The following is a 13454-nucleotide window of genomic DNA, read 5'->3' on the forward strand; positions in this document are numbered from 1 at the left end:
TCCAGGACATCCCTTTAGGCCCAGGGAAGTGTGGGATCTTCTTTAAAACACTTATTGTACTTTTTGAAAGCAGAAACAAAAGCAGAAACAGGAACAAATGATATCTAGTGCCTTGCTTGGCTCTGCAGGGCAGTTTTGTACTCTACTGTCTGACATCCTATTTGCTGAAGAAATCAAGGGCAGGAGAAAGATGTTACACGACTTGGTGAGTTTTGACTTGAATTTCTAGTATGTTTTTCCTTTCAGATTAGGAATTATGTGTGGAAAACCTGTGGTTTTTAAATTGAAGTGAAGCCACAAAGCCTCCTGGCAGCAGAGTTAATTTCTCTGGTTGTGCTTAAAATGGTTCCTCTGTTGCATGCACAAATCAACTTCCTCTATGAAAGCAGTAGAAAGCTTGGCTCAGAAATAACTTATATTGATTTTGATGGAATAATTGTAGGCCACAATTCTTATAGCTATATTTCACAGTTTGTCTCCAAAGTATCCCCGGCTTTCCCTCCGTCAGAAACTGCAGAACCTCTCTCACGCAGTTATCACATGGATAGATTTTTGGCTGCTCAAAGCAGGAAGCTTTCCTGCACCTTGTCACATGCAGCTTGCAAGTTTGTTTGAAGATGAATTTTGGTAAAGTTGCACAAGAATATAAGTATCACCTAACAGTACAGTCCTCACGTGAAAAAAAATCAGCAGGGGAGTAGGATGTTCTGCTGTTGCTCAGTGGGAGAGAAAAAATTCCCACCTTCCTTAGTCTTTGAGCTCTTGATTTAGAGAACTGGAATCCCTTCCAGAATCCCTTTCAATATCATCTAAACTTAAGCTAGTCCACGTACAGGTGCAAACACATGAAATTAGAGGAACACAAGGGAAAATTAGAGCAGAGCTGCCCCACACATTTTGCTGCCTGGAATATATTCTGCTCCCTGATGATTTTCACAGGGTTCAAGTTTTGAGTTTGGTAAGAATACTTGAGTGTTATTGTAATGACACTTTGAGCTATGTATTTTCTCTCTTGCATTTCTTCTTTTTACTTTATCATCTCACTTCCTCCATTCTGTTATCTTTGACGCTGCTGTATCCTTTGATGCTACTGTATCCTTTGATAGTTTTTCCACTGTACTTTTATACTTACTTTCCATTTATTGTGTTTTCCTTTACTCTCTAACAACTATTTTTCCTTTCTCATTCTCTCACTCCATTGTTATCAACATGCTTTTCCCCTTCCCACATTCCTGAATTATCTATCGTCAGTCATGTACGCTTATTCCTACTGTTTCTGCTTTTCTTTCTGTTAGTTTCTCTTATGAAATAGAAACATATCCATGCACAGATATACCTAGTTGCTTTCTTCTGGCCACAGTCAGCCTTGCATCCAGGTATCCCTATAACCCACACGTGATTCCTCCTTTGAGGGGTCTTTCCTCAGTTCTCACATATTGAGGACCTATTGCTGACTCCAGTGAGGCTTCGCTTGTGTGCGTCTGTCCACTGCAAAGGGTAAAACCTAGGGAGCAAACAAGACAGAACAATAAGGGAGAGGACTGACTTTGCTCTCGTTGGCTTGCCAGTGGAGGGAGGCTGTAAGTTGTAGCCCAGCAGGTAAATGTCCTCAGTGAGACCCACCAACAGTGGGATTTGCACGCGTGGCCTTAAGCCTGGAGTCCAGCATTAAAGCAATACAAGGTACTGCAGCTTCTTTATATCAGCAGAGAATCCCTTTGGAAAATGTATTGTTTAAAGTATCATTCAACTGTAAAATAACCTAATGCTTGCATAAAGTAAACCTTACTGGCTACCTTTTTGGCAAAAGCAGCTATTAATAAAACAGATGCTTTCTTGAAAAGCCTCTGAAACCTTGGGAAAACCCAGAACTCCTTCTCCCTGGAACTGTTGTTCTTGAAACTCTGTTTTGTTCAGTTCTTTATTTTTTCTTGCCAGCCTGCTTTCTAGCCAGTGTGCGCACTGAGAAGCAAGGGCTGCTGCTTTGTGGTCAGAGAGGCACAGCACCAGTACGGCTAGCGTTCAGCGTGTCCCCTGTTGCCTGAGGGAAACATGCACTAAAAGTCTCGGGCACGAGAAGTGAGGCAGTGGACACAGCCTACTTTTTCTGTCTGAGCCAGTCGTTCGTGCTGCTGCGGACTCTGCCCACTGTTCTTCCCAGGTGAGGGGCAAAAGTGCCTCTTTATTTGCTTAAGTGGTGCTTCTGTGCCCTGCTGTCACCTGCATGCAGAGTCATTTGCAAACAAGCTGTATCGCTGGGGAGCAGAAATGTGTTTTTTTTAAACCCTAAGTAGATTTATAGTCTGGTTTCCTGTTAGATCTTTGCATTTTCCTTCTCCGCCCCTCCCAGCCTCTGACACATTTTTTCTTACTTTCTGTGTCGCCCTGTGCTCATTCTGAGAGCAGTGCCCTTGCTTCCTTCATTCCTGATTCTCCCTAAACTTTTGGCACTTTCAGGGGCCAGGGAGTGTTTTTGCTCCTTGTGTTTCCTTTACTTTTCAACAGCTGCAGAGCACAAATAACCTCTCCAAGATTCCTGGAGGGACACCAACAATTGCATGGAGGCCACATAGGGAGTTTCAGCCCACAGCAGCTGCAACGAGAGCTCCTGGTCACTCATGAGCACCCAAGGTAAGGAAAGCAGCTGTCAGGTCAGCTCCACCTCACCACTGGCTAGAACAGCACTTGACTCTGATCACTACAAGTTCCACTTTCACCTTTTTTGTGTTCATTTTCAAGAGTATGTTTCTTTGGAAATGATTGTGTTCGTGCCTTGCTTGTCCTCAACAGGTCTCGTGCTTTGCGTGCACCGATACTTGGAGTTCAGGGTTCAGTGAGGTAAAACAGGCTGGAGCTGGAGGTGCAAACCTGTTGTTAAAGAAAGCGTGCACCGGGAAGGAGAGTTGTAATGGAGGTCTGGAGAGGGGAGGTGAAAGGACTGATAATCAGCACTGGCCTCCTGTAAATTTCTGGTTCTACCCATAGTGCGTTGTGCCCTAGTCTTTTCTTTAAATCCCCTCACGGGATTTAAGCTATTAAATAATAAAATCTTTCTTCTTTTTTTTTTCTCTTTTAATTTGTTCTTCTTGCTTCCTTTATTCTTTTCTCAATCCTAATGTATCTCTTACTACCTTTTTAACAATCTTTTATGCTTGTTTTTCATCAAGCATATTTTCTGCCTGTCAAATGCTCCTCTTGTTCGTTCCTTTCCTTTCCCTCCGCCTTCTCTTTCTTGCCTGTGCAATAGACTGTACATCCTCCCCCATGTTCTTAACCTTTCTCTTCTTCCCCTCTGTCAGTTCCTTCTCTGTCTTGTGTTCCCCTTTCCCATTACTCTTCTACCTTCTCACATGCACTCCTACTTCCTACTCCATCCACTTTCTCATGTGCAAAGCTGCCGTTTTGACGTTGCTGCCCTGCACGGTTAATTTTGCACACACAGTGGTGTTGCCTCTCCACTGGATTGCCCTTGCACACATGCTGCTTTCCTGCCAGCCTCTTTCATGTACGTGTGCAGGATTTGCATATTTGCAGGTTTGGGGATGCGTCCCAAAATACAAGACTTTTATACTTGCACAGCTTCCTTCCAATTCTCAGGCTCATATTTAGTCATTCACAACAAATAACTACTGTCATCCTGTCTCTCTGTTTCTTTCTGTCTCACAAACAGAATTTTCTAACGCCTATAACACACCATGGCTTCCTCTCCACTCACCAGTACAGCCTGCTCTGACTTTGTACATTTGATCCCTTCTCTTTCTATCATCCCACTCCTTCCTAAGACCTTACTGCAACTCTCCACCAGGTTTCTGTCTGTTTTTATCTTGATGTTGCATTCATATTGGGAGGAACTACTGATGCAGATGGTCTTACTCTGCTGTCTTAGCATCCCCACTGAGTACCTGTAGGAGAACTGGAGGAAGTATTGCAGTCTCTCAGCTCCCCTTTCCTTTGCAGAAAACGCAGGCTGCAGCAGAGTAAGGGCTTAGTGATGGAACTGAAGGTAGATGAAAAAAATGGGAGAACGTAATCCAAAATGGCTTTGGAAACCTGTAAAAATAGTTCTAGGTGATCATAAGCCTTTTTACTAAGATTAATAAAGTTTTAGTCTTCCTGCCCCACAGCAGAACTTCTGGTCTGATACTGATGTAGTTTTTGTTCTGCTGATTCCTGTGGGATTTCAGATCTCAGAGGCAGAGGTTCTCAACTCTAATGCTGTAGTGGGAGTAACTTTGCTCCTAGGATCTGGAAAGCAGCTCATTTCTTTTACAGCAGCTATACTGGTGAGTCACCAAGATATCAGGTATAGCTAAAAACTTCATCCAAAGACAATATCTGTTACTATTCCTTATTTAGGTTTCTAAGCTTTGAACCAGATATGACAAATAAGTACATTTCTTTAACGAAGCCTTTTAGCCTCACCTTCTTAAGCAGGACTCTTGAGACTGAAGATTTATTTCTAGGGATGTTCTGATGTAGGCTTTTGGGGACTGAATAAGGATCACATATTAAATTCAGCCGAATTAATAACAGAATTATTATGTGGGAGAATTCTCTTAGCAATCTGTCCTGCTCTCTCAAATTGTCCATCTCCTTATGTCTGAAAGGAACTTAAATTTTATGTTTGCAATTATAATATATCCTTTCTGATTCAGAGCTGGAAAACTGTGGCCTTTGAGCTGTGAGCATTCTCTTCTGAATACCAAAGCAGGTACATTAAAATATTTTTGTTTTTTGGATCCTGCGAATAGCCCACAAGCCTAGAACAATATAATGAGAGATGTTCATTTTATGACTATTTCTTACTCTGTTACAACTCATCTTGTGATGTGAAAAGTTTCTGTGTGCCTTTTAGTCATCCTGCAAAACTTGTGTGATGATTTTATGCTTTGTTTTTTCAGTATTCTGTGCCGTGTTACTGGTTCTTTTTGTAAGACCTTGATATCTTCCAGAAATAAATTGGCTGAGACAACATCTCTTCTCTCTCTCTCCCTGTCCTTTTTCTTTTTCATCATCATAGTTTGCTGTATGTTGAGTTAAACATTGTCAAAGTTGGCTTGTGACAGTTGCAAGGGGATGTGGAGCCAAAATTTTGTGTGTGTGTGTATGTGTCTAGTTTCCTGAGTCATGTGTCTGACAGAGGAGAAATTTCAGCTGGAAGAACCCTGGAAGTTTTCCATCCTACCCAGCAAATTGCTATATTGAGAGGGCCAACCCCAGAACAGAAATTCAGAACCACAGGTTTGACTCCCTGTTCTTATGCAAATAATTATTTCCAGTAAGATTTAGCTCTGAATTCAGAGAAAAATAAACTTTCAACATAGGCGAGAAGAGAACTGTCCATCTGCATGTATCTGTTAAATTAAAGGCAATTTGAACCTTCTCTAGAAGGATGAATCCAAAATAACTGGATTCCAAAAATGTGAATGTGATACATCAAATGACCTTCGTTTATATACTGTTGCTTGGTGAAATTTTTTATGAGATATATGGAATGATTGTTCACAGAGGATGAATTTTTGAGAGATCCTTATTTCTCCCAATATTATCCGTATATTATTGAGACAGAACAAGCTAGCCACTTTCTAGCAGATGTCTCAACTCTCTCTTTCATAATGAAGTGCATGTTTCATTATATATGAAAGTTTTCCTTAGATGTGGTCATTAACACTGTGTAACTGATGGTGGAATTTGACCTATGGCAGCTTTCTTTGTAAGCTGCCTCAGGAGCAATCTCAACTTAAAAGAACAAGGAAACTGGGACCAGGCCCGTGACTTTCAAACGGGAGGGTAGAACCATAAACCTCACCAAGTTTAGTGCAGCTTTACCACTGATAGCACTGAGAAATTATTTTTGGCTTGGCAGTTTTGTCACTGCTGTCTGTAGGATTTGCATTCTCAGAACTCTGTCCGCTTTGCTGAGAATACAGTATCTGCAGTGAATCTGCAATTCCTTTTCAGAACAAATGATGGGGTTTTCTCAGATGTACATGTAATAAGGTTCTCCATTTCCTCCCTTCCCCCAAACTCTCTAAAGTGCTGCCTTCACCCTCTAGTCTGGGTCAGTTATTTCATGGCAATGAACGTTTTCAGGAAGGTAACCTTTCTGCTTGTGATTTGTTCAAGGACTCTGGAATTATAATGGTCGCTGTCAAATGTGTATAATTGGTCTCTGTGGCACACATCCAACGAGTGATAAAAGCTTCTTTCTCTTTACTTCTTTAGTCAGTATTCTCTCCCTATGTTACCCTTGCACGTTTGCTCGTGTCAGGCAAAAGGAGAACACTGTGCCAGTCTGTTTAAAGTGCTATTTGACAAATTTGCCATATACCCCGTCACGGTGCAGCCAGCTGTGGGCAGTGGATTACTCCTTGGCTGGAGGTTTTCACGCTGACTTTAGTTAAACATAAAGGTATTTTCTGAACTTTGATTTTGAACACCTCTCTTCCTTCATAGTCTTCTGCCAAATATTTGGGATCTAGGAATGGTGATAGTTTGTGAATACCATGGATTCACATGCATAATGATCTACAGGGGATGCCTTTAAACTTTTGCCAGTGGTTAAAGGCTTTGTACTTTTTTATACAAAATGCAAAGATGCAGGGTTTTTGTCACAGCTCATAAAAGTACATTACTAATAGCACCAGAAGTTGGCGACATATTGTGCATTGTCTGCTATCACTGCTGAATATGTAGTGAAGAAAATATTCTTGTTGTGTTGGTCCCACAAAACCTATTTTATCTTCAGTGCTGGATGGGGCATTCCTTTCTAATGCTGTCTACTTTGGTGAATCTGTTTAACACCTCAAGAGGAAAGAGAAATTTGTCAAATCTCACTGGAAATAATCTCTCAGAAATGTCAAACAAACTGCTATAACATTCTGGTTTTGTCAAAAGGATAAATGTATATACAGCTGTGTAAGTGATATTATTTGTAGTAATTGGTGCTTCAGTGAATTTGTCTTTGTAAATAACATTGGGTAGTATTAACAGTTAGGTTTGTTCAGGTCCCTGAGGGCAGTCTGGCCTTACACTTGTTATTTGCCCAAGTCTAATAGTCTGCCCTTGTTTTTGTAGTCTGGGTGAGGAATACAGCGTTGTTGTAACCAATGGAAGGATTCCCACTGGCCTTTTCAGTGCTGGTTGTTTGCTGGCAAATTTTCCTCAGGTTGTAATTGTGGTGCTGAAGAGTAAATTTAACATAAGGTTTCTGTTTAAAATAGGATATGGATTTTTTTCTTCCGTTTGAATGCAGAAAACGCTGTATGCTAGCAGTACATATATGGTTATCATTAGCAGTTAATGGATTGTTTCCACTTCATTTTTACTGCTCTATATGTGCATAAACATTTCTAATCTAGCTGTGCCCATACTTGAAATCAGTATGAGTATGCTTAACAGGTAGTTACACACATTTAATATATTTGAGCACAAAAGTAAGCTCATCCAGGGTTTGAAACCTTTCAAATGTGTCCCCCTGTGATTCTGAATCCTGAGGAAACTGGGAAAACACCCGAAGGTTTCTTCAACTCTTTTTCTAAAGATTACAAATACACTTCATTTCCAAGCTGTAGTGCAAGTGTTGATTGAATCTGTTCTCCGTGATCATCAACTGAAAGATGATCACATTTATAAGGTCATTTGAAGGCTTTTGGCTTTTAACATCATGTTTAAAATACCAGTGACACTCACCATTCACTGACCAAACTGGTCTGTTATGTGAGATCTGTGTTTAAAAGAGCGTTTCCTCCCTGGTTGCAATTTTGCATGGGTCCTCTTCAAACTCTACTAGTGCATCCCTGTCTTTTAGAAGAACAAGTCACAGTGTCTATCCAGCAGCTGCTGCCTGCATCTCTATTTCTTGGCTTTTTCTGAATCATGGAATCATAGAATAATGTAGGTTGGAAAAGACCCTTAAGCTCATTGAGTCCAACCACTACCAAGTCCACCACTGAACCATGTCCCGAAGTGCCACGTCAAGGTAGTTGCCATTCCATAAGGTTTTCATAGTTTATAATGACATAGTTAGCAAGATCACCAAACTCATTTTGCTAATGTCTTGCACTGACTGAAAATATAAAAATCCATAAACTTTTTCCACCTTCTGTACAATTGCTTGAGCTGATTGTCTCCTAGTAAAAAAAACAAACTTAAGGTAAGACTCTTCTCTGCTACTACACTGCTAGTCTTCCTTCACAGTTCCTGCAAAAACAAGTCAGAATAAGTCTCAGTATTTAATTGTTTAAGGAGATTTTTAGTGTGTTTTATCCTACCAGTAACATATTCCTATATTTTCAGTTGCATATATTTCAGGAAGACCCAAGACTAATATGTTTTGTTGTAGAAGGTTTAATTTCCTTCTGTCTTTTATTATCTTGTTTTGCATTTATGCCATGAAAGATATCAATGCAGTATGAAACAAAAAAAAAAAATTAAACTGTTGTGTTAGTACAGAAAAGAGTGTGTTTTTCTTCAGCTTTGGTTGTTAGAAAAAAAGTGAATGAGTATTACATTTCCTGTAAGGCTGGAAACACTGAATCAGGTTGTTTTTGTTTTTTTTTTAATCTGCAAGTCTGTGGTCTAAAGGAAAAATGATTCTTGGACATTTTCATATGGAGTGTTACAATACGGAAAGGTGTTTTTGTGACTTGTCCACATCTCTAGTGAGAGCAGTATCCAAGCAGTTTTGCTGGATTAAATGCTGTTGACAGCAACAGCTTCACCGTATCACTTAACATCTAGGGCTGCACACCTGGGAGAGCGGTGTGTGGCTCGGTAGTAACTTTAGAAGCCATGTGAGAACACACAGTTAGGAAGGACTGAACTTTTTCACCTGCAAAGAAGAACTGGAAAATGCTAGGTCTGAAACAGAAATGGTCAGAATCTGAATGCCACTTTGAGGGCTGTGAATTTAATGACAAGCTCCTGGTACGCTGTAGAGCGTTCTGCAATGCTGAAAAATGCAAACTCATTGCAATTGCATCATTATAACATGGTAATTGTGCATAAATCCAAAGCTATTTGAGCAGGATGGTATTAGAAATACTGGATGCAAACCTATTAAATAGCTAATACCATCAGCACAGACCTAAGTACAGTTTCTGCACAAAGGGCCTAGAACAGTAAAGATAATTTGAACATTCAGCTACTGTGAGGAAAGAACATGAGAAAAGACAGAGGGTGGTTTGTTACTGTTATTTTGGTCCTCACAGGATATCCCAAGTCCTCCCTACCTTCGGTCTGATCTGTTTGTCTGACTTGCATCGTTTGTCTTGCTTTATATGTCCTTTCCTCTTCCTTTCTGATTCTCCCATATACGGTAGTTTCACCAGGTGAGTAAAGATAACTAACAAACTGCTCGCTGTACAGCATACTTCAGAAGTGAAGGTATCTGTCACCTCCAGTTTGTGACTGATCCTAAGGAAAATAAAGCAATGCCCCAAGCACAGCAAATGAAAAAAAAAAAAAAATCGGAGCGAGGGCAGAGATAGACTATTATGCTTTAGCATAATGTGGTTTCTAGACCATGCTGACAAAGTCATATGTTCATCTGGGGGATTCTTCCACTTCCTTTCTCTTGTGGAGAATGCTTAACACATACAGCTGGCTGTTGTAGGACGGGTTGTTGTGCTGTGTTTCAGATGATGTGGTCCGAAATTGATACTCTGGTCCTGCGTGTAGAGCTGCTGTAAAGAGATCACAGCATCAGGCTCTGTGGGCTGTGCAGTGCCACATCCTGGCGTTCTGTGGTACGCCTTACATGTCTAGAAGTGGGTTACTTCCCATCTTCCTCCTCCCCTTATGTGGAGGCAGTGAACTCAGTACTCTCAGACCAGAAATTCATTCTGTCCGAGAGAAGATGTGCAATTGTCTGCTCCCCAAACCAGAAATCCTTATTTTCTCCAGAGGAAAAGAGAGTAAATTCACTAAACATCTTCTGATGATTGTATGAGGGTTATGAGCCACCAGCTGGAGCATTCTTTCCTGAAAAGGAATGGCAAAAAGTGCTAAAAGTTTGCATATAAGAATCCAAAAGGAGAATACAGTTATTGCTTTAAACTTGTTTTATCCTTTAAAAAGATGCTTTACCAAAATTAACCTTTTCAGATCCTCAAACTGTGGAGTGAGAGTTTAATTCCTTTTTTTCCTTGCTAGAGTGACATCATAAATATTGGAAAGAAACAGAAAGAGTTATTCTGGAAATCTGAATTGAGATAAGTCTGATTTAGAGAGAGTGACTTCACCAGATGGAGGTCCTGCTGTAGGTACAGCAGGACAGCTGTCATCAGAACCTGTGGACTGTGACCTTGGTTTTGGCTGTGTGGATACATGAGCATCGCTTACCCACTGTCTGCTGATCCTTACAACTGGTATGAAAATACTGCTGTACTCATTGGCAGCTGCCCTGAAAGCTGGACAGTACTTTTAAAGCATTATGGCATCATCAAGAGAAAATTAGTCTGACAGCATCCAAGAAAGCTTCCCTGTCCCCGAATTGTTCCTGCCTTGCTACATAGAACATTGCTTGATGTGTAACTTCTGCTTTCCATTACTGACAATCAGGAAGAACCGGTTTTGTCACGTTGCAAAGCAGTAAGCTTTTATAATGCTGTGACCACAGCATTGGATGTTTCCAGCTTTCAAGTCGCATCAGGGAGGGCGTGTACAAGAGTTAAAAAGTTGCCCACTCATAAGTAACCAGGACCACCACTAATAAAGCCCTTTTTACCCTAGAGAATGTTGGCATCGAGAGCAACCGAGGGGCATGCCCACACACAGAGTTACTCCAAAAGCTTTTCTAGTAACCAGGAATTATTAATAATTACTTGCTCTCAAGGAAGGTCCTGTAAACACTTCCTCCCACACTAACTTGCTGTGAACAATTTCAGTGCGAGGAGAAAGTAGAGTTTTGTGGTTACTGTAGTTCATGAGCCCTTTCAGAGCTCTCCCACGCTACTTGCCCACTTCTCACCGAGTCCTCTCTTCTGTGATGTTCTGTATTTTGTGCTCCCTCACCAAGGCACCTCGTGGAGCAACAGTAGACGAATGCCTGGCCCTGCCTTCACGTGTGTGGCTGGGCAGAGACATGTACTCTTGTAACCCTCCATACAGGCATGGGGGGCAAAGACGGATCAAGAGCTCCTGTCCTCTCAAGAACTCTGGAGAGAAGATGGTAGAGGTAGCTTGCAGTAGACAGAATTTCACCCAGTAATGCCAGCTTCAGTGCTGATGTCAGCCTAGGGCATACCTTCTAGGAATGCTAGTAATGAAAAGGTTGGACACATTTCCTATTTTAAAGAGCCTTTTAAAATTCTCCATATGCTTCCTTTAAAAAAATTCCTTTAATCTTTCTGATGTTTGCAGTACCCTGGAGAATAATAGGAGGTTTTTTTCTCAGTTGATGATTGTACTGCTTTTATAGGATTTGAAACACTGACCTGGCTAGCTTATGACAAAATAGGGTTTTGAATTCAGATCGAACTCAGCTCTATTCTGCTTCTGTTCTAATCAACAGCTTATCTGTTGTTGTTTTGTAATTTGCATGATGCTGTATCATGCTGGAGTAATTAGTCCATAGAAGATAGAAGGGCCTTGCTGTCAAAGAAGAAAACCTGTGAAAACAGCACATGATTTTTAAAAGATCTGAAACCCAAGTGAAGGAAAGCAGGAGTTAAACTGGCTGCTGCATAACAGTTGTTTTGTTTTATGCTTGACGTTCCATCCATGTGCCTAATTCCTCAGTCTCATCTTCCGTAGTCACTTCGTTAGCAATGAGATGCTAATTAAATTTCATATTTACGATTAGAAAATAAAATCATTGGACCTTTTTTAAATAGATTTTTATGAGTTTTGGCTCAGTTAGCTGAGTCAGCAGTATAGATTCTGCAAGGCTGAACTTACCAGCTTTGAAAAAAAAGATAAATAGAGCAAATAATGATGGAAGGAGAGTCTAATCTAAAAGCTCATACAGTTTCTACACTGTATTAATTTTTGAGCAGAAGAAATAGTTAGTCATGTAGAAAGAACCCTTCTTTTATTATATCTCAGAGGGTTCAAAGCTTAAAATTTCATCTAATTCTTAAAATCTCAGTTGTAGTTGGAGGCAGTATGCTGAAAAGAGATTGATGTATCAGCAGTGTTTACCATCACCTGTTAGCTAGCAGAATGTTTATTTCGTGGATGCAGAAGGGTTAGAATTAACGCAGGTGAGCACTGACACGCAGCGCCTGCCCTCTTCCCTGGGGAACGTGTGCTGCTGGAGAGTTGATGCAATAATGGAGAATCAGAACTACTTAAATACTGCTGCCAGCCAGATTTATAGGTGCTGTATAGAACAGTTTCCTATTCATGTAAAAATTAGCACCTTACAAAGCTTTAAAGGCCCATTTTTCAATTACTTAGCATTTGAAGAATGTTCCAGTTGCAAAAAGATTTTTGAAAGAACTCAGCTTCAATTTAAGCGTGTAGAAAGACCTGATTTTTAAAAGTGCTTAACGCTCAGCGGCTCTGTGATTCATAACGCTATCTTATCCCACTCTCCAAGGCAAGTCTTGCAAAAATCTGGCCGTTTATTTTGATGCCTAAATGCCACCTACACTCATTGAAAATCTGACCCTAATTACGAGTTGTGCCCTTGAGTAGGAATGAGAAATTGAGGAAATCAATCCTCACGTGTGGGAGCCATTTACTGATACTCAGATTACGTGTAACCTTACTTCATACACAAATACAACCCTGCATTTAAAACAAAGGCTTTTCTGCACATTCTGCAAATGCTTCCGTGGTTAGCTTGCGACACTTTATGCTACAAGGTACAGTAAATGCAGATAGCACATAAGCAATTGTTATGCTTCAAGGCATAAGTGAGGAGACTAAAACAAAACTTGCACTGACTTTTAGTTGGTTACCGCCCTCTGTACTGTTAAACATCTCCCAAAGATCAGGATTTGGGTGCATATAATCCTGCAAATCTCGCTTTTGTAATGATGTTTGTAGATGTTGTTTTAACAGCAGCTGCCCATGCTTAAAGACTGGGATGCTCACAGATGGAGTGTAGTTCTGGCATCACTTTACGCTTGCTATTTGCACAAATATTTATTTCCACAGTTAGCAGAGAATTCAATAAAATTCTCAAGCGTCTCCTTATGTTGACTCATTTTCAAGAACCACACGCAGGTGAAGACACTTAGTGAGACTTCTTGTGATTTTAGTACTTTGCTTCTTTGGTCTTTACCAGACCAGAGTTTAGTCTCTTACAATGGTTAGTTAATTCTGCTGGGATCAATTTTCCACATGAAAGCTTTACAGGATTTTATTCTAAATCATCAGAGCAATTGACTCAGTTATGGAGGAAGCAACGGAAGATGCTTAATACCTCCTTGCAACACTTTGAAGGTAGGAAATATAGAATTGCCAAGTATTTGGAATTATCTCTTCCCCAAGACAGCAAGACA

The 13454-nt window shown here is 40.5% G+C and overlaps 1 protein-coding gene across 1 annotated transcript in view; it reads left to right on the forward strand.

Annotated features, from left to right (window-relative positions):
- Window positions 1–2073: 2073 nt before the first annotated feature.
- CARD11 (caspase recruitment domain family member 11) overlaps window positions 2074–13454 on the forward strand; it is a 46373-nt gene continuing 34992 nt past the window's right edge. Inside the window, exons 1-2 of the mRNA XM_086760152.1 lie at window positions 2074–2161; window positions 2506–2631. Of these exons, the coding sequence (XP_086616278.1) occupies window positions 2619–2631 (13 nt within the window). The 5' untranslated portion in view covers window positions 2074–2161; window positions 2506–2618. The remainder of the gene's footprint in view (window positions 2162–2505; window positions 2632–13454) is intronic.

This window comes from Chlamydotis macqueenii, chromosome 15 (assembly GCF_036417535.1).
Source record: "Chlamydotis macqueenii isolate bChlMac1 chromosome 15, bChlMac1.mat, whole genome shotgun sequence".
Taxonomy (NCBI): Eukaryota; Metazoa; Chordata; class Aves; order Otidiformes; family Otididae; genus Chlamydotis; species Chlamydotis macqueenii.